At 40.3% G+C, this 27,477-nt stretch overlaps 1 protein-coding gene across 10 annotated transcripts in view; it reads left to right on the forward strand.

Moving 5' to 3' along the window:
• The window catches only part of ELMO1 (engulfment and cell motility 1), a 554,248-nt gene that overhangs the window by 364,482 nt on the left and 162,289 nt on the right, over positions 1-27,477 (forward strand). For all 10 annotated transcript variants that reach the window (XM_036863258.1, XM_036863260.1, XM_036863259.1 and 7 more), the window contains one exon: positions 13,743-13,879. In XM_036863258.1, coding sequence (XP_036719153.1) covers positions 13,743-13,879 — 137 coding nt within the window. The remainder of the gene's footprint in view (positions 1-13,742; positions 13,880-27,477) is intronic.

Consider the following 27,477-nt stretch of genomic DNA (forward strand, 5'->3'; position numbering starts at 1 on the left):
GGCAGATTCTCAACCACTGCGCCACCAGGGAAGCCCTGTTTGTTTGTTTTTGAGGCTACTTCTGTGAAATAGAAATCCAGTCCTAACGTAATATTTTAAAGAAATCAGAGTGCATAGGGCTATTTTTAATGGAAAGAAGTAGTATAATTTGGCTACTTATTCTAAATCTGAGACATCTGGGGTAGTCATGGGTATGTGTGTGATCCGTCAGGGTCAAAGGGGCTCAATGGCTTTATTATGTGAACACTGGGAAAGTTCTAGCTGCGTAATGGTTAGGACAGCAGCGGCAGCAACTGTGCAGTTAAAAAGCCACTGGGGCAAGGAGACCTCCAAGTACACTGATTACACATGTATTTTGTTCAGAGAATAGCCTCTGCAGGCTGAATGCCTCCTACACTTACATTCTGCCTCTGCCTCTCTCTGGCTGTGTGACCGCAGACAAATCACTTAGCCTCTCTGTGCCTTGATTTTCCTCGCCTGTGAAATAGAGATGAGAATCGAACCTGTCTCATATGAGAATTAAATGATTTAATAATTGTAAAGCACGGAGAACATTGGCTGGTATATATTAGGCGTTATATAATTGCTTGACAAAAAATAGATTGGTCTGATTAGTTTGATTTTCTTAATCTTCCAGGATATTAGTCTTGCATTAAAAGAGACAAATTTTATTAAGACAAGGATCTATTAAGCCAGTGAACAAATAACATGTCCCTAAGAGTCTATGAATTGTTGATTTTTTTCCTCTGGCATGAAAACAGTAACATTTTCATGCAAATACATGTCTGCCATAGATAAATTGGAAAATGCAGTGTTCTTACCAACTGTAAGAATTGCATATCCATAAATTACCTTAGTTAGCAAGATCAAGTCTTCATTAAAATAATGGATCAGAGAAGAAAGAAATGGAATTAAATTTATTTTTAAATCACAGTAAACAGGCGTTCTAGAAAGTATTAACTTTCTGCTTTAAAAATCTTTCATAGAGGGAAATTGATGTCTGTTGAGTGGCTTGATAACAGGGACTCTGGACCCAAACTGTTGTTAAACCCTGGCTCTTCCTCTTCTTAGCTCTGTGAACCAAGCTACATCACTCCTCTGTGCCTCGGTTTTCTCATCTGTACAGTGGGGATGATAATAACTCTGTCTACCTTGTGGAATTGTTATGAAGATTAAATGAAAAGATACTTGTAAGGAGCTTAGAACAGTTCTTGTACATGGTCACTGCAATATTCTGAAGTAAATAGCTTACCTTTCTAGGCTGCTCACCTTCTAATTTGCTGAAATAAATTCCCCAAGTGTCTTATAATTCAGATTATGTCCTTTTCAAGTTTTCCAGCCAGCTGTTACTCGTCTGATATGTAATGCCTTATCCTTTAGTTTCCTCTCTTTTTGGTAAATCTCAGTCCAGTGCCTGTGTGAAGCTTGACCTTTTCCTAAATTATTTACACGATGCTTGAGGATATGCTTCTTGGGGCCTGGTGTTCTGTTTGTGCACTGAGAGGGCCTCTTGGACCCTCTGCACAAACCTGCCCACGTGATCCTGGGTAGTAGAGAGCCATGCTCCTTATCATGCACTCTTCTTTAAGAGGATTGAATGGAACTATATATAGACGAAAATATTAGGGATTTAACTCTATTTTGTTCACTAATATAAATCTTCATCCTCTCAAAGCCCATGTTGGCAAAAGCATGATTGTCAATAGATTATTCCCTCAACATCCCCCTGTATCTCCCTTAATTCCACCATCTGGGGGGTACGCATTGTTGACACTGTTCTGCAATCCTTGAGGCCATATGTGCCTTGTGACAGAGTCTGACGCGGACCTGAGATGGGCACTAAGCCCTAGTACTCCCGCTCAAAGCCATGTGTGGTAAACGAGGCATGTGGGGAGTGGGTAAGTGACCCCCCCTCCCCGGCAGGACTAGTTGTTGGTTGGCAGTTGATCTACAGAGGACGATTACCTACTGTATTTTGGGTACATATCAGATTTGGGGTTTTTTTCCTGTGCAGTTGTGTAATTAATTTGCTTCCTTTATATAGTTCCTCATTTTTTTATTAAGAGAACACCTATATTTGGATTTCAGAAAATTGGGGGAGAGAAGGCAGAGGACTGGGTCATTTTGCAGGTTGGAATATTTATTTTAAAGCAGTGGGTGAAGCATGTGTGGAGCCTTCCAAAGTGCCCCTGTCACAGCAAGAGTGCTGAGACGTGTGCTATGCAAAAGCTGGCGGACATCCCTCATCCCGTTTTATTAAAAGTGCATGAAGTGGGGCATAATAGAAACCATGTAGAAGAAAAGCATGTTGAGGGAGGCACGAGGAGGAAGGAAACCAAGGAAGGGAATGTGGGCATGTGTCCATGGAAGGCTGGCCATGTGAGAACCATGAAGAATGCAGAAATTACTAAATCAGGATTCCTATTTTTTGTAGGTTCATAATCAAGTGTGGGGATTCCGAACAGGTAGAGGAAATAAAAGGTCTATGGAAACACAAAGGAAGTGGAAGTTGCGCAGGGCTAGAGGGAAGTGCCTTTAACAAAGGGATGGGCTTTGGAGGATGACTCAATGGACTCCGTGAAGAGGGAAACCCAAGAGCTGTAACATGTGCAGATACAAGCAGGGGTGTTTTATTTGATGAAGAGGTAGAAACTGTGGCTGCCTTTAGCATTCAGTCATAGGTCAGAGGAAAGTTAGGAGAATGGAGTAGGGGCAGACTGGGACGTGTTGAATGTTTTGCTAAAGTATTCGCATTTTATCCTAACACCGACAGGTAATCACTGAGTTTTTAAGGGGAGTCATATACTGAGTACGAAAGACGAGAAAGAACGTCTTGGCCTGTCCTCTTTCCTTAATTTCGTATGAATCAGACTTATTTTTAGCCCCTTTTGCCAGCTCCCCAGCTCTGGTTAAGGCTCTGAGCCTCAGGTCAAGATGTCACCCATGGTCATGTGATGGCACACAGTACTTGCTGGGTCTTCAGTGAGGCACATCCCAGCTGCTCATTAATCAGCCTGTATCCCAACATAACCCTCCAGTGCCCATCTCACATGGTTGAACAGGCAATTATTTATATCCATGCTAAATTTGCTGTATGACAGTCTCTTAATGTGTCGCTTCTTAGAATAATTTTCCTTATAAAAGAAATTTCAATAAGGGTATGCAGAAATTGCTTCTTGGATGTGCTGTCCTTTGCCCTGCCTTGGACTATTTACCACCCAACTAGAATTTTCCTCTTTCTTTATCTTCCACTGTACCTCCCAATGCTGTAGCCACACCACCCCCAAAAGGTAGGTAAAATATATTTCACATTTGGTTTTACATTACTAATATATACCACAAACTTGATACTCTTTTCCAAAGAATTCATTCTTTTTCCTATTCTTTTCTTCTCTTTGGGTTAAGAAAGAGACCTTTCATAGACCTGTAAGTGGATCCAGAAACAATTACTTTGCCAAGAGGTAAGGTGTCAAGGATCCAGGTTCTGTTTGCCTGCAACTCTTAGTTGTTTCGGCCAGAGGACCAAGAAAAAGCACAAATACAGAGCATATCAGTAAGACCATTTTTCAATTATAAGCTAACTCCTAGGAGTCACTTAGCTCACTCTCATCAGAAATCTTAATTTCCTGGAATTTCTGCACATTTCATCATTTGGTTAAACATCTTATAAGATGATGAGATGCTGCTCTATAATCTTTCAGGTGAACTGATACCTTCATGAAAGGAGGTTAAAGTGAATAAGATTTCACACAAACTGAACCTTGTACTAAATTCAAGATTTGGGGGAAAATTACACATCATATTTGTATTCTGCACAACACTTTATAGCTACCATTTATTGAGTGCTTATTATATGCCAGGCACTATGCTAAGTGTTTTATGGGAATCTTCTCACTATATCTTTACTCACTTCTACAGATATAAATTACTGTTATTATCATCATAATAATAGAGACTTGGTGACATTAAAGGACTTAGTTGAGAAGGTATAGAGGAAGAATTCTAGCTGCAGTCCTGACTCCTAACCACTTAGTACTCAAGTTTTTATGTGATTCATCACTCGTCCTTAATACACTGAAGTATCAAGTTAAGTGGAGTCCAGAATAACAGGAATCCTAAAATTACCTGAATTTTAATTCCATTAAAAAGAGAGAAAGGGTAGGGGAAGAAAGGCGATAGGAAGTTGTTACTTTATTCCACTCCTATTTAAACCCTGTTAATGGCTTCCCATTGCAGGTAGAATAAAGCCCACACTCCCTAATGTGGTTTACAAAGAATTAGATGATCTGATGCCTGCCTACTTCTTCAGCCTCAGCTTTTACTCATCTCTCCTTGTCCTTGAACTCAAGGTCATATAGATAATGAGTGGCAGAGCTAGGATCCAAACTCAGGCAGAATGGCTCCAGGGCCACGCTCTTAACTACCTTGCTAGTTAGATGTATGAATGGATGAATGGGTAGATGAAGGAATGGGTGGGTGGATGGATGGATGAGTGGATCAGTGCATCGATGGACTGATGGATGGACAGTTAGGTGGACATGTACATGCGTGGATGGAAGGAAAGAAGGAAGGAAGAAAGGAAGGAAGGAAGGGAAGGAAGGAAGGATCTATAAATGAATGAAGGAAGTAAATGAGGGAGGGAGGAAACTAATTTCAAAGAGACTTGTGACTTTTAGAGTGTATACACAACTAGTCAAATCTATTATAGCTTTTCCATCAGCATCTGCAATACTCTTCAGTGAGATCAGGATCCCCATTCACAAAAGTAAATGCACACATATACTCTTTTATCCATCTAACAGGTGAAATTGAACTAAAGTCCAGGTGTGGAGAGGTACCTCTGAACAACATTAGAGTCTGATACCACTTAGGTGATTGGACTAGGATGCCTGCATAGACAGGCTATATATTTTTGATCCAGCCAGTAAACGTGACTGCATGAAATGCCAATCCCTGGCTCCAGAGGTGATAGGCAGGGCAAATACAGCACTACTTCTGAAAGCCCATCAAAATCATCTGCAGTAGTTTTACACTGTCTGAAATGTTGTTCCTTTTTATTTGCTTAGAAAGCTCATATTCTACTTTTTTAACTTAACTTTTCTATGCCAGTGTAACTTAAATAAATAGAAGTGTTCAAATCCTGAAAGCACAACACAGCTCAGTGAATTTTCCAGTCACCAGCTATCCATTTTGCTACTCCTTAGCTCAAGATAGAGAGTATTATGCAACCACCAGAGACAATTGTGGGCTGCCCTCCCCCCAATTTCTTCTTGTCTCCAAGAGAACAATACCCTGTTTCCACCACCATCGATAAATTTTCCATTTTGAGCTTTACATAAATAGGACCACATAGTATGTTGTCCTTTGTAGAGGGCTCTGTTTGTTCAACACTGTGTTTTCTATTCATTCATGTTACTGTGTGCAGCATAGTTTTTAAAAATTATTTCTTTGTAGTAATTATGTTGCTATATGAATAAGCTATAATTTATCTAATGTATTGGATGGACATTTTGGTTACTTCAAGATTTTGGCTGTAACAAGTAGTGCCATTATTAACATTCAGGTACCTTTCTTATGTAGCACCTGTGTATGCATTTCTTCTGGGTTTATATCTTTGGGTAGAATTGCTGTGTCATTGGCTATGAATATTTTAGCTTGACTAAATACTGTCAAACTGCTTTTCAAAATAGTTGAACCAATTTAAACTCCTAACAACAGTTTATGAGAATTCCATTTTTCCACATTCTTATCCACACTTAGTTTTTGTTTTTATTTTTTTTTAATCTCTTCATTGTAGCCATTCTGGTGATGTTTGAAAATATCTCATTGTAGTTTAAATTTGCATTTCCCTGGTGATTAAAAAAGCCAAGCATCTTTTCATGTGTCTATTGGACACTTAGATATCTTATTTTGTGAAGTACCTATTTACATTTTGCCTATTTTTCTACTAGATTGTCTCTCTTTTTATTATTGATTTATAGGGATATTTATATATTATGGATACCAGTTTTTTTTGCCAGGTAATGTTGCACGTTTTTCTCCTACCCTGAAGTTGCCATCCTTTTTGTATCTTTTGATGAACAGAGGTTCTTGATCTTAATATAAGCCAATCAACATTTTCCTTAGGGTTAATGATTTTTTTGGTCCTGCTTAAGAAATCTTTGCTCACCTCTAGGTTATGAATGTATTCTCCTGTATTTTATAGAAGCTTCATTGTTTTTTCTTTCACATTGAGACCTATAATCTACTTAGAGTTGATTTTTGTAGATGGTGTGTGGTAGGGAGTCATAATTCATTTTTTAGATGCATATATAATTGGCTCAGCACAAGTTATTGAAAATTCTTTGCACTGTGGTGTCACCTTTTTCATAAATCTAGTGATTGTATATAAAAGACTATATATGAGAAACTTAAAAGCTTTTGCACAGCAAAGGAAACCATAAACAAGATGAAAAGACAACCCTCAGAATGGGAAAAAATATTTGCAAATGAAACAACTGACAAAGGATTAATCTCCAAAATTTACAAGCAGCTCATGCAGCTCAATATCAAAAAAACAACAACCCAATCCAAAAATGGGCAGAAGACCTAAATAGACATTTCTCCAAAGAAGATATACAGATTGCCAACAAACACATGAAAGAATGCTCAACATCACTAATCATTAGAGAAATGCAAATCAAAAGTACAATGAGGTATCACCTCACACCAGTCAGAATGGCCATCATCAAAAAATCTACAAACAATAAGTGCTGGAGAGGGTGTGGAGAAAAGGGAACCCTCTTGCACTGTTGGTGGGAATGTAAATTGATATAGCCACTATGGAGAACAGTATGGAGGTTCCTTAAAAAACTAAAAATAGAACTACCATAGAACCCAGCAATCCCACTACTGGGCATATACCCTGAGAAAACCATAATTCAAAAAGAGTCATGTACCACAATGTTCATTGCAGCTCTATTTACAATAGCCAGGACATGGAAGCAACCTAAGTGTCCATCAACAGATGAATGGATAAAGAAGATGTGGCACATATATACAATGGAATATTACTCAGCCATAAAAAGAAACGAAATTGAGTTATTTGTAGTGAGGTGGATAGACCTAGAGTCTGTCATATAGAGTGAAGTAAGTCAGAAAGAGTAAAACAAATACTGTATGCTAACGCATGTGTATGGAATCTAAAAAAAAAAAAAAAAGGTTCTGATGAACCTAGGGGCAGGACAGCAATAAAGACGCAGACATAGAGAATGGACTTGAGGACATGGGGAGGGGGAAGGGTAAGCTGGGATGAAGTGAGAGAGTGGCATGGACATATATATACTACCAAATGTGAAATAGATACCTAGTGGGAAGCAGCCACATTGCACAGGGAGATCAGCTCCGTGCTTTGTGACCACTTAGAGGGGTGGGATAGGGAGGGTGGGAGGGAGACACAAGAGGGAGGAGATATGGAGATATATGTATATGTATAGATGATTCACTATGTTATAAAGCAGACACTAACACCTATTGTAAAGCAATTATACTCTAATAAAGTGTTTAAAAAAAAAAAAGACTATATCTGAACTCCCTATCCTATTTTATTGTTCTGTTTTTCTATTCATGGACCAATATCAAGCTGTTTTAATTATTATAGTTTTATAATGTCTTTCTATCCACACGTATAATTGCTCCAAATTTGTCATTTTACCTAAGTACCATAATAATTATTTTGCTATTAAAACTGGTAACAACTAGCACTTACTGATGCTTGTTTTATCTCAGTTAATATGTGAATCATGTATCACTTTAGATTTCATCTTAGCAGTAATCTGATAAGATGCATTGCCTTTTTTTATAATGAAAAAATTGAGGCCCAGAGGAAGGGTAAGTTGATAAAGGTCACATTGCTATTGAGTAGTGGCACCAAGATTTGCACCCAGGCCGACCTTGCTCTAGAACCTGCTCTTTTATTAACACATAACTGTGTGCTTGGGATGTGGCCTCAGGTCATTCTTGGTGAATTGGCTATCTTTTGATGCTAGTGTCTGATTTTCAGTCCTAACACTCGTGGGTATTTTTTTCTCTCTCCATGTCGTTAAAAAAGGCCCAGAAGGAAAGTGAACAATGAAGCATTGGATTAGACGGTGTGTCTTTTTAGTGTCGATTTCATACTATTTTTAGGCATGAGAGAGGAGAGAAAAGAATATCCAGAGTTCTGTTAAACCAGGTTTCAGGAGCTGGGAAGAGATGAGCAGCTTTCAAGCCTCTGATCCCCTGTCCTGAAATAGCAGGGGTGGAAGCTTCTACACTGGCAGGAGCTCAGCAGTGGGGGAACTGCACATTTTGTCCTCACTCTCTTTGCCTTTTCACCTCTCCCACCTACAAAAGGTTCTGAACTTTTAGCATCTTCCTACACAGCACCAAAACTCCAAAACCAAGCTATCAAAGAATAGCCGTTCTAAAAATAGAAACTCAAAGGTCACAAGGGTAAGATTTTTCTGCAAAGGTATAAAGAGACATTGCATCTGAGAATTCATGGGTATATTACCCAGACTGACCCTAGAGCCACAAAGAGTTCTAGTTTGAGTTTCCACGCTGTGGATACCTAGTAAGATTTTACAACCGCTCTGGCAGTTTTCATGTATTAAATGCTTTTGTGTTTATGATTTATCCCCTTCTTCCTGTAGCTCAGAATTTTAAAACAAAATGCCCTTTGTGTTAGGCCAGTGCTTATCTCTCTTTCAAAGTGCACCATTTCCAAAGACTGTTGCAGTTGAAATAGCTCATTATTTCATGGTAAAAATACTCAAAGTTTGCCTAGTGCCTCCAAAACATGTGTCCCTGTATTCACTTGCAAATGGATTCACAGTCTCAGTTTATAACAAGGGTCATCAAAAGCATGGGACAGAGCTTTTCAGCATGTCAAAAATTATGTTTGTCTAAGAAAATTCCCGTGAAAGTGCAGAAATTACATGCATTTGCCTGTGTCATCTTGTCATTCTATCTTTAGTCATGTAATTTTCTTATGTAATGGTCTGCATTAGGTGATATTAATAGATTGAAAGGGGCTGAAGACAAATAACAATTTTCTTATGAAAGGAAGAGTAAATACTAGCTCATCAAACATTTTCTAAGCATATCAAATGCCACTTTGATGCCCTAACACCCTAACTGAAATGTGTAGCCATCCTGTCATTCAAGGAAATAATACTTTAGGACATAAGGTTAAATGCAGGTGTAATCTCCAAGTTCTATAATTATTGATGGATATTAGGGACTTAAAAATACATTACGTGGTGTGTGTGTTTGTTTGTATGTGCGTGTGTGTAATGTCTTAGAATCTTAGACTTGGCAGGAACTTTACCAGCCCATTTACAGGTAAGAAACTTGGAGCCCTGGAGCTGAGGTGACCTTCTAAGGTCACAAGGCAGCACTAGAACCCTTCCTTTGTATGCACCTTTCTTTGTTTACTTGCTGCACTGCAGTAGCCCTTGTTCTTTGAGCCTCCAATGATGATACCTGCCTCACTTCACATTATCCAATGAAAAATGGGAACAAATCTACTTTTTTTTTTTAATTAATTAATTAATTTATTTTTGGCTGTGTTGGGTCTTCGTTTCTGTGCGAGGGCTTTCTCCAGTTGCGGCAAGCGGGGGCCACTCTTCATCGCGGTGCGCGGGCCTCTCATTGTCGCGGCCTCTCCCGTTGCGGAGCACAAGCTCCAGATGCGCAGGCTCAGTAGTTGTGGCACACGGGCTTAGTTGCTCCGCGGTATGTGGGATCTTCCCAGACCAGGGCTCGAACCCGTGTCCCCTGCGTTGGCAGGCGGATTCTCAACCACTGCGCCACCAGGGAAGCCCACAAATCTACTTTGAAAGGCTAAATGCTACATAAGTGTATAGCATTCTTATTTTTTATTTTTAAAACAAAGGTTTGTGGATTATAGAAGCTTTCAAAGTTGGCCTATTTATAAGTGAATTAGATGTCAGTAAATTAATAAGAACCCATTTTACCCTCAGCCCTGAAAATACCATAATATTCCAGCCTTAAAAGACCAGTAAGTTGATTCTTTTTTTATAAAAGAGAATCTCGTGTTAAAAATAGTGTGCTTAAAAAAAGTTGGTTTTGAGAAAGTCTTGCTATTTTTGTCCCATTGAAAACTTCTCTTTAAATTTCATGTATAAAAATCATTGCCTACAAATTCAACAGTTTTTTTCCTCAAAAAGTGTTTTTATCTTCCTTAAAAAGCAGTAGTAAACCTCCCCCTCTCTGTTTTTATCTGTTTGTTTAAACCTCTGAATTAAGGACCCTGTTCATGAGAGTCAGGCCATCCCTGTGAGCTGATACAAGCTCACGTTTATCACTGGGATGGCCTGGGCCAGGGTCCACTTGCTATATGATGAGAAGCATCATAATCCTGTTGGCTCACACTTGCATTGAGCTTACTCCCTGTAGGCACTGTTCCCTTTTAGTCCCCACAGCCACCTGATGAAGTTTATACCACTGTTGCCCCCAGTTTACAGATGAGAACACTGAGACACTGACAGATGAAATGACTTGCCCAGGTGACTCAGCAATAGGCAAAAGAACCAGGATTTGAACCGCAGCAGCCTGGCTCCCAGCATCTTTGCCCCTTTTCCACCATCATGAACTCTTGGGCGAGCCATTTTGCCTTTCTCACTACTCTTACCTGCAGAATAAAAGAGGGAAACAAATCAGATACTCTGGACCAGTCCTTCCTGCTCGATCATCCTCAATCCTGAATATCTGCAATTTGAATGTTTTTGAGGAAAACATTAATACTTATTACTTTTTATTTATTAAGTATTAATACTTTTTCCTTGCCTCTAATACAGGAACATCCTTTTAAGGATGTAAAATCCCAAAACATATCAGTCTTTTCATTGTTTCTTTTGTAACATGTCAAGAAACAAATTGTTTTGATTTGCTGTTTGCCCATTCCTTATCCCAAGGGATGAGTCTCAAAGAATCTTAGGATGATGGCAAAGCCGTCCTCATGTGGAGGTTGAAAACACTGGCTCTGGTGTAGAATGTTGGGTGTGATTCCTGGTCCTGTCACTGCAACAATGATGGGCTTTGGAGCCAAGTCGACCTGAGTTTGAATCCCAGCTCTGCGACTTGAAAGCCATGTGACCTTGAACAATTTTCTAACTCTCCTATTTCTAATTTTATAAAAAGAAATTGATGTTGTCTTCCTAGGGGCTTGATGTAATAAGTAACAGTAATGGTGCCTGGCATGTGGCTGGTGACAGTGGCATGGCCATTGTTGGTACTGTCACATGGCCAGGTGTTGTCCCTCAACAGGTGCTGGCTGTGCACTTATTGTGAGCCCCACTGGACTGCAGGTCAGGATGCTGGTTTCTGTTGAAGGAGGAAACCAAGGAGATCTAGGAGTGTGGGTGGAGAAATTAACTTTCAAAGTAGCAATCACAAGGAAATGCCCTGAGCTCTTGATATCAACTAAGGCAGGAAGCTGCTGCTGTGTCAACTAAACCGCGGGTTTCCAATGCTCGTTTGCAGCCACCTAAAAAAAGGCTCATGATGGAAGGCTTAATTTCTCCAAGTTTCACCTTTCTTATATATACAATGAGGTTAAGCATCATGCCTACCTCCTGGGTTGCTGTGAAGATAACGTCTGTAGAGCCCTTGGTGAGTTATACACAATCTTCTGTCCGTGTCCCCCCCCCATCCCTATTATTAACGATGTTGTTTCCCTCCCTCTTCACCCAAACAAGAGATGGGCTTGTTGGGCTCATTTTTGTTTGGCTAGCTCAGCTCCAGTAGTCCCCTAAAACTTTAACTAGGGCATAAAGTACACATATAATCTCACACTAGCCCCCCAAAAGATACTGCCATAATGTGATTAATAATGAGGTTTTGTATGGCGATGGTGGTTTAAAGTGCTTCTGTAGACTGGTAAATTTTATTGCTTCAATGCTTATGAAAGTGACAGCTCATTGCCTAGGGCAGCAAACACATAATCCTGTGTTTACTTTTCAAGTTCCTTAAATAGCTTTGTGTATCGGGTCAGAACTTCACTTTTGCCATCTCTACTGGTAATGAGCTGGAGTGGGATGACTTATATGTTCTTGCCTCTAATTTCTGAGATGTAACAGGCTTGACTAAGAATTGGAGGAATCAAAAAACAGCCTATGTTCCTGGAAACAATATGCTGGCATGACATTCATTGTTATCACCACCGGCTTGCTCCAACTTTTATCCTTTCACAGCACTTTCCTGTGAATCGTGTCATTTGAGCCTCTCCATAGCCTATGGGGAAGGCAAAGGAGATTTCATTTCCATTTTTTAGTTTAGAAAATCAAGGCTTAGAAAGGTGAAGTGACTAGCTTCTTATTGTCATGGGCTGGACTTGATCTCAAACCTTCTGCCCTCAGACCCAAACCTTTTCTGCATGACTGCAAGCTGCTGCTAGCCTATGCCCTTACCTTCTCTGGAAGAAAACAGCATTTACTATGATAAAGTGTGAAGATAGAAGAGGTTTGTGTATAAGTGTGTCCCTACCAAAGCAGAGCATGTCCTCATAGGTTTGATCAGGGTTCACTCACCAGGGGCCTTCACCCGAGGATCCTCTCTAAGTAGAATTCATGTTCAACTACACGGTGGGCACCAGGGTCTTCCCCAAGTACAGAAGTTCTCTGCTGTAAACCCTACTCCCGCCCCACTCCATCCTCCTCTCCGGGGCTTCCAGAGCTTAAAATTCTATCATTTGGGGTCTTGAAGACGAATTGGTCTTTAAATAGATTCCAATTAAAATCAGAATTCTTTCACTGTAAGTAACAACTTATATTTAAAGAAAAAAAATTTAGAATCTTGTTTTGGGGGGTCACAAAGCCTACTTCCTTGGGCTCCAGTGTCCTCATCCCTTAAGACATGAACAGTAAGACGCGTTCTAAAGATCAAATGAATGTACGTAAAAGGGCTATAAAAATGTCAGCTTGACAGAGAGCTGAGAAGGAAGGGGCTGGTGTACTGGTCTGGGAAGGAGGGGAGAGGTGGCCATATCTAGAACTCAGAGCACTGGGTCTGACCATTACAAAGGAAGCTTTGTAATGGGGTGGCTTGAAGGCAGTCTGACTGACTTCAGGGTTGGGTCCAGGACTGAACCAGTTGCAGCCTTCAAAGCCACTTGGGTTGCTTTGACCTCCAGCCATCTGTGTCTGAGAACGTAAAACAAATGGTTAATGGTGTCTGAGGTTAATGATCTCAAATATCCCCTACTTAATGCCATAAGAGGAAAAAGAGCCCCCTGGAGAAATAATCAAGGATGCTATTTTCAAAGTTGCAATTAACTGTGTATTTGGGAAAACTCATCTTCTGCCAGTTATTCTATTGAGAAATAGGAAATTAAGGGTGATGGAGGAGCTGTGACTGACAGGGCAGTTTGAATAACCTTTATAAGGTCAAGAAGGCAGATGCAGAGCCCATATTCAACACCAGGGATCCTGGACCAAAGCCATAATGATCATATCATGGAGTGAGTTAGGAGCTCACTTCCTGCAGTCAAAATATGCGCCTAAGGGTAGGTCTGACCGTCTGACCTTAAACTGTGAAGTTTCACGGTGACTACCCTTTGGTTGCCTTTTCAAAATGCCTTTTTTTTTCCACTGTGGCTTGAGCCAAATATGCCTCTCGTCATCTCCCTTTGGAGCATGTGTCTGTATCCTCTCATTTTCCTTCTCAGACTTCCTCCCTTCTTTCCCTCCTCTTTCCTCCAGCTAGTGAGACCTGCAACGATTTCCACCCGATGTTCTTCACCCACGACAGATCCTTCGAGGAGTTTTTCTGCATCTGTATCCAGCTCCTGAACAAGACATGGAAGGAAATGAGGGCAACCTCTGAAGACTTCAACAAGGTAAGGAGAATCTGAAGCAGAGACAGAAGCTGCCTGTGTCCCCGGTGGAGGCCCACCCACCTTTGCATGGTCCCTTCGCTGGGTGTGGGAGGAGAATGAGGACGACTGTGATTTGAGGTGACGTTAAGGATGGAGAAAGAAAGGCATACCTGTACAGACGGGAAGCTGTGTGCCAGCGATGCTCTCATCTCTCTAGGGATAAGCTTGGAGCAGCTTTGTTCCTTTTGGCTTACTAAGCAGGGGCCACCAGCAGAGACCCTTTCTTGAGAAATAGTGATGAGATGAACTTTTTCCTCTAAAGGCCTTGGTCCGGGATGCCTTGTTATTACAGATCTAGTGGGGAAAATGCCTCCACTCCACCTGTGCAGGTGGCTGCCAGGGAGAGAATGAGATAAGGAAGGCTGCTGTGGTCACTTGGTTTCTTTGTGGGTTATGGCTGTGTTGAGATAACTGCCCTTTGCTCTGTCACAACGAGTATTAAAACGCAAGACCTCTTTCAGGGAGTTGAGTAAGTTTATATGGAACATGTCTTGGTTTACAGAAAGCATTTGGTTTTTCTGAAGAGTGTGAATTTCACATTCCTGTTTGTGAGTGAATGTTGGATGGAGAGAAGAGTGCTGACCAACTTAAAGGAAGCGGAAGCACCGTGTACACTTTTCAAGATAAACAAAATCTTTATCCTTAGATCAAAGCCTTGTTAGCAATCATGACATGGCTAGTAATAACTGATGGTTGGGACAGGTATGCTTAGGTCTTTAATCATTCTGGTTTGCTACTGTATGTGACTCTGGGTTTGGTTGGCCCCATCACCCATGCCTGCTGACCTGGTACTGGAGACATAACTGTTTCTAAGAGTCTAAGTGTCTGGTCTCACAGTCATCCCGTGGGACCTTCATGGGTTTGTGCTTGGGGCATAACATGATATCTGAATTCCAGCATCATTTGATGTTCTTGTTGGTCTTTGCCTCCCAGTCCTCTTTTTTCTGAACTTATATCTGGTCCTTCTTTTCTACTGTATTTCTGGTCCATGGCATCTTGAACCAATATTGTTTAAAAAGAAAGAAAACTGGGAAGAGGACACTCTTCCCCAAGCCTTCCCCAAGGCTAGAACCTGACAGTCTCCATCAGTATGATGATCTTACCTGCAGCTGTAGCAGAGAACGCCACTCCATCCCAGTCATCCTGAGCCACCTATTCAGTTCCTTTCTTTTCCGTTTTTGTGAATCTGTTGCATGTTTTTGATTTGTGGTTACCATGGTTTTCGAGTATCGTAACCGTATCGACTTGCTTTAGGCTGTAAGTTCAAACACATTCTAAAAGATCTACATTTTTTACTCCCCTCCCCGACAATCTGTGATTTTGATGCCCTATTTTACATGTTCATGTTTATCCTATTGCTGTTCATTGTGCTTATAATCACTTTTACAACATTTTTTCATTGTTTTTTACTCTGTGTACTGGCCTAAGTGACCTTCAGTCCTTTTATATATTTGTCTGGGCCATCTATTTAACTCATTGAAATAGGCCCCAGGGACTCCCGTCTGTGGAAAACACCGATCTGTAAATTGCATGCTAGAGCTGCAAGTGTCTGAGCAACTATAGCCAAGGACAGCCATGATTCAGGAAGGGAGGTGGAGGAAAGCAGCCCATTAATTCCCTTACGATTGTTAACTGCAGCCTCCTAAGTGTACTTCCCTTGATTATGAGGGACTTTGCAGTTCAGGTGCAATTATCCTTGGGAGAGAGGGAAGAAGGAGCACAGAGACCTTTGTTCAATCAGGCCAAAAAAAAAAAGGGGAAAGTTAAATCAGTAGTCTCTGAAATTGCTATGGCCACGTTGCTTCTGGATCAGTTCAACTCTTCCTGTACTGCACTGTTTCTGAAAGCCATCCAGTCCTCAGCTCTTGTGTTCTGGGACACTTATTCCTCCAAGAGAAGGAGACTTCACTGACTCTCATGTGTTCTGGCACTGAGCTATCCATCTGCTGAGGGCATTTCATTCATCCCGCTTCTCCAGAATTACAGAAATCTGCATTTCTGTAAATGATAAAATCAAATATGATTGCTGTTGATCTATGCACAGATAAGGTATATAGAAAACATTACCAAATCCCTGCAAAGGAATGGCTCAAGGGAATGAGTACTTAGACACTTAATTTCTGTAGAACTTACAAGTTTAGGACATGAAGCCCCAAAAATACATACACTGTTAGCAAAGGAAACCAGAGGCCTCAGTCTGGAGTTGCTGAGAGGGGCTTCAGGGAGGAGGCGAGCATGGCTCTCAGGCCCGTGTTATTCATGGTGGCTGTGTGCTCGGGTTGGTGGAGATGATGTTCTCATTGCGCCGGGTGAGGTCCTGCTAGGTGGTGGCAAGCCCCCCAAAGGGTCATGCTGAAACCTTTTTGTAATTAACTTATATGGCTGCAAAAACTTCCTGCAGCAAGATCTAAGAGCCAGGTTCCAGTACAGTTTCTTACTGTGGCCCTAGTGCCATCTTTTTGCATTGGGCAATTGTAAACTAGCTGTGATGTTACACAGCTGCTGCCAAGTAGGGATGGTAGCTTATGGCCGTGGGCAGGCAGCTGGAGGCCTGAGAGGCAGAGGGTCCCACTCCACATGTCCATTCGTTGGTTAAGAATGGATATCAGAGGAGGATCAGGGATGGGTATGACAAGGCATTTCAATTTTCTACATTAACTATGTTTGCTTTTCTCTTTCTAATACTATGCACGCCTTACTTTTGTAACCAGAAAAGTTTATCAGTGATATACTTTTTTTTTTTTATTAATTAATTAATTTATTTTTTTATTTGTGGCTGTGTTGGGTCTTCGTTTCTGTGCGAGGGCTTTCTCTAGTTGCGGCAAGTGGGGGCCACTCTTCATCGCGGTGCGCGAGCCTCTCACCATCGCGGCCTCTCTTGTTGCGGAGCACAGGCTCCAGACGCGCAGGCTCAGTAGTTGTGGCTCACGGGCCTAGTTGCTCCGCGGCATGTGGGATCCTCCCAGACCAGGGCTCGAACCCGTGTCCCCTGCATTGGCAGGCAGATTCTCAACCACTGCGCCACCAGGGAAGCCCCAGTGATATACTTTTTATCACGTGTATTATTACTTTCCTAATACTGCTGGAACATATTGCCACAAACTTAGTGGCGTGAACAATACAAATTTATTATCTTACAGTTCCATAATTCAGAAGCCAAAAATGGGTCTCCCAGGGCTAAAATCAAGGTGTCAGCAGAACTATGTTCCTTTCTGGAGGCTCTTGGGGAGAATTCATTTCATTGCCTGTTCCAGGTTCTGGAAACTGCCTGCATTCCTTGTCTCAATGGCCCTCTTTGTCCATCTTCAAAACCAGCAACTGCAGGTTCAGTCGTTTCCACGTCACTTATCACTCTGATCCCTCTTCTGCTTCCATCTTTCACCTGTAAGGACCCCTGTGATTACATTGGACCACCTGGATAATCCAGGGTAATCTTTCCTATTTTAAGGTCAGTTGATTAGCAACCTCAATTTCACCTGCAACCTAAATTCCCTTTTGCCATAAAAGGAAATATATTCACAGATTATGGGGATTAGAATATGGACATCAATGTGGAGCCATTATTCTGCTTACCATAATGTGTATTTAAGTTGTAAGTACATTAGATTTGTAGCTGTGGGTATCAATTTAAATTAATGAAACATGGACAGATGAGCTTTTTTGTTGTTGTTCTTTTGGCTGGTAGACTAGCATAATACCTGTTGCAGAGTTCTGCTAGTGGTTGCTCAAATTCAGATATAATTATGTCCTTTTTCTTTTATTTCTCTTTTTTGTCTCTTTGGCCTTGACAACAACAACAAAAAGGACCCTGTGTGAGTTCCTCTAGTTCTATGTGAAGAATGTCTTCTCTGATTTTTTCCTGCTGCCTATCAGCCACCTTTTGCTTTACCAGATAGTAAATTGGGAAAGAGAGAAAAGCTGAAATTTTAATCAGTTCACTTTTCTTCTTGTTATTAACTTGGTAGCAGAAGAGATTGAATTTAGGAACAAATGTGGGTTTGGTGTTACTGGTAGATTTAACGTTTTTCTTGTTTCCTAAGATTGTCCAAATGGGAATTCAGAAGTATCTTAAAAGAGGCCAACATGAGACACAGTTTCTTTGAACTTTCTTGGACATCTTTTCAGGCTTTCACCACTTTGAATGGAAGCATAGATGGTGGATTTGATTGTTGACCTGAGACCCAGGGTTCTGTAAGAAAGGCTTAGCTATCTGCCTTCTTTAGCTCATTACTGGAGAAGCAGTATCCCTCTCTAAAATAGTGATTTTTTCCAACAAACAATATCAGATTCCAGCAGACACAGGAATCTCTTCTACAACCGACCTTGGTGGCGACACTAGTTGGTAGTTACCTAGTGCTTGGTAGTTAATGCTGCTGCTGGAAGTGAGTGTTTGGAAAAGCAGCTGTCTTCCTGCTCCACCAGACCTGGGAAGCAGCAGATGTGATGTTTTTTATTTATTTAAGAGAAGTAGAATTAGAGAGTGGTTAAAATATTTATTCTTTGAAAGGTACTTTCTTACAGTTTCTCAATATAGTAGTTTCTGCAGAGTAATCCATTGATTCAGGCCATTGAGTTTGTATTCTGTGTTTTTGACTTTTATTACCAATATTTCAGAGCATGCATTATTCATTGTCACAGGAAGAGCTAAACCAGAGCTGGATACCTTGGCACGCAAGTGGCCCCATAATTATTTCATTGAAGCCTTTATTTATTTATTTTTAGCATCTTTATTGGAGTATAATTGCTTTACAATGGTGTGTTAGTTTCGGCTTTATAACATAATGAATCAGCTACACATATACATATATCCCCATATCTCCTCCCTCTTGCATCTCCCTCCCACCCTCCCTATCCCACCCCTCTAGGTGATCACAAAGCACCGAGCTGATCTCCCTGTGCTATGTGGCTGCTTCCCACTAGCTATCTATCTTACATTTGGTAGTGTATATATGTCCATGCCACTCTCTCACTTCGTCCCAGCTTACCCTTCCCCCTCCCCATGTCCTCGAGTTATTCTCTATGACTGCGGCTTTATTGCTGTCCTGCCCCTAGGTTCATGAGACCCACTTTTTTTTTTTAGATTCCATATATATGTGTTAGCATACGATATTTGTTTTACTCTTTCTGACTTACTTCACTCTGTAACAGACTCTAGGTCCATCCAACTCACTACAAATAATTCAATTTCGTTTCTTTTTACAGCTGAGTAGTATTCCATTGTATATATGTGTCACATCTTCTTTATCCATTCATCTGTCGATGGACACTTAGGTTGTTTCCATATCCTGGCTATTGTAAATAGTGCTGCAATGAACATTGTGGTACATGACTCTTTTTGAATTATGGTTTTCTCAGGGTGTATGCTCAGTAGTGGGATTGCTGGGTCGTATGGTAGTTCTATATTTAGATTTTTAAGGAACCTCCATACTGTTCTCCATAGTGGCTATATCAATTTACATTCCCACCTACAGTGCAAGAGGGTTCCCTTTTCTCCACACCCTCTCCAGCATTTGTTGTTTGTAGATTTTTTGATGATTGCCATTCTGACTAGTGTGAGGTGATACCTCATTGTAGTTTTGATTTGCATTTCTCTAATGATTAGTGATGTTGAGCATCCTTTCATATGTTTGTTGGCAATCTGTATATCTTCTTTGGAGAAATGTCTATTTAGGTCTTCTGCCCATTTTTGGATTGGGTTGTTTGTTTATTTGATAGTGAGCTTCATGAGCTGCTTATAAATTTTGGAGATTAATCCTTTGTCAGTTGCTTCATTTGCAAATATTTTCTCCCATTCTGAGGGTTGTCTTTTCATCTTGTTTATGGTTTCCTTTGCTGTGCAAAAGCTTTGAAGTTTCATTTGGTCCCATTTGTTTATTTTTGTTTTTATTTCCCTTTCTCTAGGAGGTGGGTCAAAAAGGATCTTGCTGTGATTTATGTCATAGGGTGTTCTGCCTATGTTTTCTGCTAAGAGTTTTATAGTGTAGTGTCTGGCCTTACATTTAGGTCTTTAATCCATTTTGAGTTTATTTTTGTGTATGGTGTTAGGGAGTGTTCTAATTGAATTTTTTTTACATGTAGCTGTCCAGTTTTCCCAGCACCACTTATTAAAGAGGCTGTCTTTTCTCCATTATATATTCTCCTTTATCAAAGATAAGGTGACCATATGTGCGTGGGTTTATCTCTGGGCTTTCTATCCTGTTCCACTGATATATATTTCTGTTTTTCTGCCAGTACCATACTGTCTTGATTACTGTAGCTTTGTAGAATAGTCTGAAGTCTGGGAGCCTGATTCCTCCAGCTCCGTTTTCCTTTCTCAAGATTGCTTTGGCTATTCGGGGTGTTTTGTGTTTCCATACAAATTGTGAAACATTTTGTTCTAGTTCTGTGAAAAATGCCATTGGTAGTTTGATAGGGATTGCACTGAATCTGTAGATTGCTTTGGGTAGTAGAGTCATTTTCACAATGTTGATTCTTCCAATCCAAGAGCATGGTATATCTCTCTATCTGTTTGTATCATCTTTCATATCTTTCATCAGTGTCTTATAGTTTTCTGAATACAGGTCTTTTGTCTCCTTAGGTGGGTTTATTCCTAGGTATTTTATTCTTTTTGTTGCAGTGGTAAATGGGAGTGTTTCCTTAATTTCTCTTTCAGATTTTTCATCATTAGTGTATAGGAATGCAAGAGATTTCTGTGCATTAATTTTGTATCCTGCTACTTTACCAAATTCATTGATTAGCTCTAGTAGTTTTCTGGTAGCATCTTTAGGATTCTCTATGTATAGTATCATGTCACCTGCAAACAGTGACAGCTTTACTTCTTTTCCAATTTGGATTCCTTTTATTTCTTTTTCTTCTCTGATTGCTGTGGCTAAAACTTCCAAAACTATGTTGAACAATAGTGGTGAGAGCGGACAGCCTTGTCTCGTTCCTGATCTTAGAGGAAATGGTTTCAGTTTTTCACCATTGAGAATGATGTTGGCTGTGGGTTTGTCATATATGGCCTTTATTATGTTGAGGTAAGTTCCCTCTATGCCTACTTTGTGGAGTGTTTTAATCATAAATAGGTGTTGAATTTTGTTGAAAGTTTTTTCTGCATCTATTGAGAAGATCATATGGTTTTTCTCCTTCATTGGTTAATATGGTTTATCACGTTGATTGATTTGCGTATATTGAAGAATCCTTGCATTCCTGGGATAAATGCCACTTGATTATGGTGTATGATCCTTTTAATGTGCTGTTGGATTCTGTTTGCTAGTATTTGTTGAGGAGTTTTGCATCTATGTTCATCAGTGATATTGACCTGTAGTTTTCTTTCTTTGTGACATCTTTGTCTGGTTTTGGTATCAGGATGATGGTGGCCTCGTAGAATGAGTAGGGGAGTGTTCCTCCCTCTGCTATATTTTGGAAGAGTTTGAAACGGATAGGTGTTAGCTCTTCTCTAAATATTTGATAGAATTTGCCTGTGAAGCCGTCTGGTCCTGGGCTTTTGTTTGTTGAAAGATTTTTAATCACAGTCTCAATTTCAGTGCTTGTGATTGGTCTGTTTATATTTTCTATTTCTTCCTGGTTCAGTCTCGGAAGGTTGTGCTTTTCTAATAATTTGTCCATTTCTTCCAGGTTGTCCATTTTATTGGCATATGGTTTCTTCTAGCAATTTCTCATGATCTTTTGTATTTCTGCGGTGTCAGTTGTTACTTCTCCTTTTTCATTTCTAATTCTATTGATTTGAATCTTCTCCCTTTTTTTCTTGATGGGTCTAGCTAGTGGTTTATCAATTTTGTTTATCTTCTCAGAGAAACAGCTTTTAGTTTTACTGATCTTTGCTATTGTTTCCTTCAATTTCTTTTTCATTTGTTTCTGATCTGATCTTTAGGATTTCTTTCCTTCTGCTAACTTTGGGGGCTTTTTTGTTCTTCTTGCTTTAGGTGTAAAGTTACATTGTTTATTTGAGATGTTTCTTGTTTCTTGAGGTAGGATTGTTTTGCTATAAACTTCCCTCTTAGAACTGCTTTTGCTACATCTCATAGGTTTTGGGTTGTCATGTTTTCATTGTCATTTGTTTCTAGGTATTTTTTGATTTCTTCAGTGATCTCTTGGTTATTAAGTAGTGTATTGTTTAGCCTCCATGTGTTTGTATTTTTTACAGATTTTTTCCTGTTATTGATATCTAGTCTCATAGTGTTGTGGTCAGAAAACATACTTGATATGCTTTCAATTTTCTTAAATTTACCAAGACTCTATTTGTGACCCAAGATATGATCTATCCTGGAGAAAGTTCCATGAGCACTTGAGAAGAAAGTGTAATCTGCTGTTTTTGGATGGAATGTCCTATAAATATCAATTAAGTCCATCTTGTTTAATGTGTCATTTAAAGCTTGTGTTTCCTTATTTATTTTCATTTTGGTTGATCTGTCCATTGGTGAAAGTGGGGTGTTAAAGTCCCCTATTATGATTGTGTTACTGTTGATTTCCCCTTTTATGGCTGTTAGCATTTGCCTTATGTATTGAGGTGCTCCTATGTTGGGTGCATAAATATTTACAATTGTTACATCTTCTTCTTGGATTGATCCCTTGATCATTATGTAGTGTCCTTTGTCTCTTGTAATAGTCTTTATTTTAAAGTCTATTTGGTCTGATATAAGAATTGCTACTCCAGCTTTCTTTTGATTTCCATTTGCATGGAATATCTTTTTCCATCCCCTCACTTTCAGTCTGTATGTGTCCCTAGGTCTGAAGTGGGTCTTTTGTAGACAGCATATGTATGGGTCTTGTTTTTGTATCCATTCAGCCAGTCTATGTCTTTTGGTTGCAGCATTTAATCCATTTACATTTAAGGTAGTTATCGATATGTGTGTTCCTATTACCGTTTTCTTAATTGTTTTGGGTTTGTTATTGTAGGTCTTTTCCTTCTTTTGTGTTTCCTGCCTAGAGAAGTTCCTTTAGCATTTGTTGTAGAGTTGGTTTTGTGGTGCCGAATTCTGTTAGCTGTTGCTTGTCTGTAAAGGTTTTAATTTCTTCATCAAATCTGAATGAGATCCTTGCTGGATAGAGTAATCTTGGTTGTAGGTTTTTCCCTTTCATCACTTGAAATATGTCCTGCCACACCCTTCTGGCTTGTAGAGTTTCTGCTGAAAGATCAGCTGTTAACTTTATGGGGATTCCCTTGTATGTTATTTGTTGTTTTTCCCTTGCTGCTTTTAATATTTTTTGTTTGTATTTAATTTTTGTTAGTTTGATTAATGTGTCTTGGTGTGTTTCTCCTTGGATTTATCCTGTATGGGACTCTCTGCGCTTTCTAGACTTGATGGACTATTTCCTTTCCCATATTAGGGAAGTTTTCAACTATAATCTCTTCAAATATTTTCTCAGTCCCTTTCTTTTTCTCTTCTTCTTCTGGGCCCCCTAAAATTCGAATGTTGGTGCGTTTAATGTTGTCCCAGAGGTCTCTGAGACTGTCCTCAATTCTTTTCATTCTTTTTTCTTTATTCTGTTCTGCACTATTTATTTCCACTATTTTATCTTCCAGGTCACTTATCCGTTCTTCTGCCTCGTTATTCTGCTATTGATTCCTTCTAGGGAACTTTTAATTTCATTTCTTGTGTTATTCATCATTGTTTGTTTGCTCTTTAGCTCTTCTTGGTCCTTATTAAACGTTTCTTGTATTTTCTCCATTCTGTTTCCAAGGTTTTGGATCATCTTTACTATCATTAGTTTGAATTCTTTTTCTAGGTTTAGGTTAGTCTAGGTTCTAGACTGCCTATTTCCTCTTCATTTGTTTGGTCTGGTGGGTTTTTATCTTGCTCCTTCATCTGCTGTGTTTCTCTGTCTTTTCATTTTGCTTAACTTACTGTGCTTGGGGTCTCCTTTTCGCAAGCTGCAGGTTCATAGTTCCTGTTGTTTTTGGTGTCTGCCCCCAGTGGCTGAGGTTTGTTCAGTGGCTTGTGTAGGCTTCCTGGTGGAGGGGACTGGTGCCTGTGTTCTGGTGGTTGAGGCTGGATCTTGTCTTTCTGGTGGGCAGGACCACATCCAGTGGTGTGTTTTGGGGTATCTGTGACCTTATTATGATTTTAAGCAGCTTCTCTGCTAATGGGTGGGGTTGTGTTTCTGGCTTGCTAGTTGTTTGGCATATGGTGTCCAGCACTGTAGCTTGCTGGCCGTTTAGTGGAGCTGGGTCTTAGCTTTGAGATGGAAATCTCTGGGAGAGCTCTCGCCATTTGATATTATGTGGAGCCGGGAGGTCTCTGGTGGACCAATGTCCTGAACTCAGCTCTCCCACCTCAGAGGCACAGGCCTGTCACCCAGCCGGAGCACCAAGACCTTGTCAGCCACACAGCCAGGTACGTGGGGAGTTTCTTGCCTTTCGGGAAGTCTGAGTTCTTCTGCCAGCGTTCAGTAGGTGTTCTGTAGGAGTTGTTCCACATGTACATGTATTTCTGATGTATTTGTCTTGAGGAAGGTGATCTATGCACCTTACTCCTCCACCATCTTGAAGGTCTCTCGAAGCCTTTATTTTTGAGCGGGGGCAGGGTTTAGGAAAGAGGACGCAGGTGATCTGGCTATTTCAGGTATGGGAATCTCATTTAATGATTTTGTGGCTGACTGCTCCACTTTAAAAATTCAAATAAGGTATACACGTCAAAATCTGTACCTGTGTGTAGCAGCGTTTCTCAACCTGCCTGTACTTTAGAATCACCTCAGGGGCTTTTGAAAGCCCTGTTATCCCAGTGCCCAACTGCACCACATGCCAATTAAATCCTTGGGGTGGAGCCAGTGCTATCGATGAAGAGTTTCACTAAGTTAGATTTGATCACTAAAGGTGAATTGTGTCCGTAGAATTACCATCAGTTGACACATGTAACACGTCACCAACTCACGGCATGCATTGATGAAGTAGTGTGTCTGTTGGTCTGCAAGGCTCAGGCTCTAATCCTGATTCTTCTACTCAGGAGCTCTATGCCTGAAAGTTTAAAAAAAAAAAGTGTATACCAGTATTCCATCGCTGTCTCTTATGGTGGTGTGATCTTAAGTTGAAGTAATAAATGTAAAAAGACTTTGAGGAAGTAAAATGTTGTATACAGTTGTAAAGTGTTCTTTTTGTATGTAATAAGATAGATCCTGTTTATACAATATGAGTAAATTGCCCTTTTCACAAGAAGACATTTTTTGCCCATTATGTTAAAAAAAAAAGGGAAGAAAAAAAAGTGAAGCTGTCTATGTACCCCCAATTAAGTTCTGAACTGAATTAAACACCTCATTTAACTTTGGCGGAAATAAGGTTTCAGCTTAAAATTTGGCGGTGTCTTTCTCCAAACAACTTTATTAAGTACCTTGATTTTCCACGTGACAAGCCATGAGTAGCAGCCTAAAAATCAGCAGGTCCCACAGTTTTCATGTACTTAATGGCTGGCAAGAGTTAAGGCCTCTCCAGCAATTACCTAGTTGCCCAGACCTCTCCAGGGATGGCTGAGCCTTCTAGATACCATCAAAATATTTGCTCATAGCATTAGTGTTACCTCAGATACTATCAGAATGGGCATTAAAAACCAAGATCAAATGACTTTGCCATGCTTTCAAATTACCAGAACGGAAGAAACTAATGATTTGAAAAATGTGGTCACTCTAGAGTGAAAGCACTATTTTGAAACGTTACCCAGCAGCATAAGAAGCAAAGCACACATGATAGAGTTTATACTCAGGCTCGCAGATGAGAACCCATCCCTTGAAAGAGGAGAGGCTGTGCACGGGGAGAACCCAGGCCCATCAAACAAAGCTGCAGCTGCCTCTGGCTAAGCTACCAGCTTCTTCCGAGTCAATGGGTGAAAATATCAATTCAGTAGGAAGAATCGGAGAGCAGGACACAGGATGGAGGAAACATCCTGAGAAGTCCCCTGGAAGGTTATCCATGGAAAATAACCTCTAACTTGTCACATCTAATGGATTATGGTGTGGTATAGAAAAGGGATTGTTTGAAAGCTCAAAGGCAGGAATCGCATGAATGAAAAAGGGAAATATGTTTGCTCCCCAAACTGCCTCCAGCTTACTGACTTTCTATGCATGCTTTTCAGGGGACAATTAGATATTCAGAAGTCCCCTTCCTAGGCCAGCTCAACCGCGTAGTGGTGCAGAGGGCGCTCTGTTAGCTGAGCTGGCCTAGGGAATGAAAGGTGGTCTGTAACTCTCACCATGAATAAACATGAAGCTCTTCATTTGCATGAGGCAGGTGACTGTAAAATATCTTGGAGCAAGTTGTGAAAGGAGGCTTTGTGCATCTGTGCCCAGGGGAAGCTGGGGAGGACTCGGCGTTGTTTATCTTCATTAGAATTCCATCTAGTGCTGCTGTTATTGATCTGAACCCGGGCCTGGTGTGGTTAATAAAGTAGGTGTACGTTTTAATTGAAACATGAATATTTAAGTAGAGGAGAAGTCTTTTAAAGGGCCCTCATGTTGTATGAGGTTATCCATTTTTCAGCTGTCTAGGCCATTTACAAGTATTTATTCAAAAAGCTTCTTATGTTTCACAAAGATCTTTAGGTTTGGCACGAAGGAAATGGAATCTCCTCTGGAAACAAATGTGTTATATGAATTGATTTATTTTTTTCCTTTGATGTATCCCGTTGGAGAGGTAGCACATGGTTTGTGTGTGTGTGTGTGTATATGTGTGTGTGTGTGTGTGTGTGTGTGTGTGTGTATGTTTGAGTGTGTTTAAGGTATCCACTGAAGGTAGTGTTACCCTTTTGCATGTAACTTGCCAGTGTCTGTTGGACATAAATCACGGCATGTCCTCATCAATATCAATTATGCAGTCTAGAGACAGTGGAAAGACCAACAAAGAGACGGACTTCACTAATTTATTGTTTTCAAGAGTTATATTTTTAAACAGACCCCAGTGTCTACACTTTCTAAGAAGAAATGTATTAATTATAAGTAACGGTCCTAGCCAAGACAGGGAGGCTGCTGTGGTGTGAAGCAGTATTTCTCCAACTCTTTTGCAGCACAGCCCCATTAAGGAGGTTTTGTAGATATCTTTCCACTAATCACCCTCCTCCTGAAATTTTAATTATGCAGATATGTCGTTATCTGTTTTTATAATGTATGTACCTCTGAGCTTTATACGTTAAAAGACTAAGAATTTTGCTCCTCCAGGAACCAATTTTCACCCCTGGGGGCACTGTCCCCTGCCCCATTGAGAATGCAGGGTGGAGAGGAAAGAACCCAGGCTGAGAGAAGCAGGAGAGTCTGCTGACAGTCCCAGCATGGTCCCTCGCCAGCAGTGTGACCTTGAGCATGTCCTTTAGCTGTCAGGTCCCTTCCCATCTGTAAGCTGAATAGCAATAATAACAATAATGATAATAATAGCAATGGTATTTCCCTGATTCACGGTGAGAATTAGGCCCTCAAAGGTGGGCTTTGTAAATTGCCACATACAAATGGGAGGTGCTGATCTCAACAGACAAATAGTAATTTGCACTTGGTTGTGCAGTATAATTGAGCTGCTTTGATTTCTCAAGGTAGTTAGTCCAAATATCTATAAATATAGATTTCCCCAGACCTCTGTAAGG

The sequence above is a fragment of the Balaenoptera musculus genome, chromosome 9 (genome assembly GCF_009873245.2).
Source record: "Balaenoptera musculus isolate JJ_BM4_2016_0621 chromosome 9, mBalMus1.pri.v3, whole genome shotgun sequence".
NCBI classification, from domain to species: domain Eukaryota; kingdom Metazoa; phylum Chordata; class Mammalia; order Artiodactyla; family Balaenopteridae; genus Balaenoptera; species Balaenoptera musculus.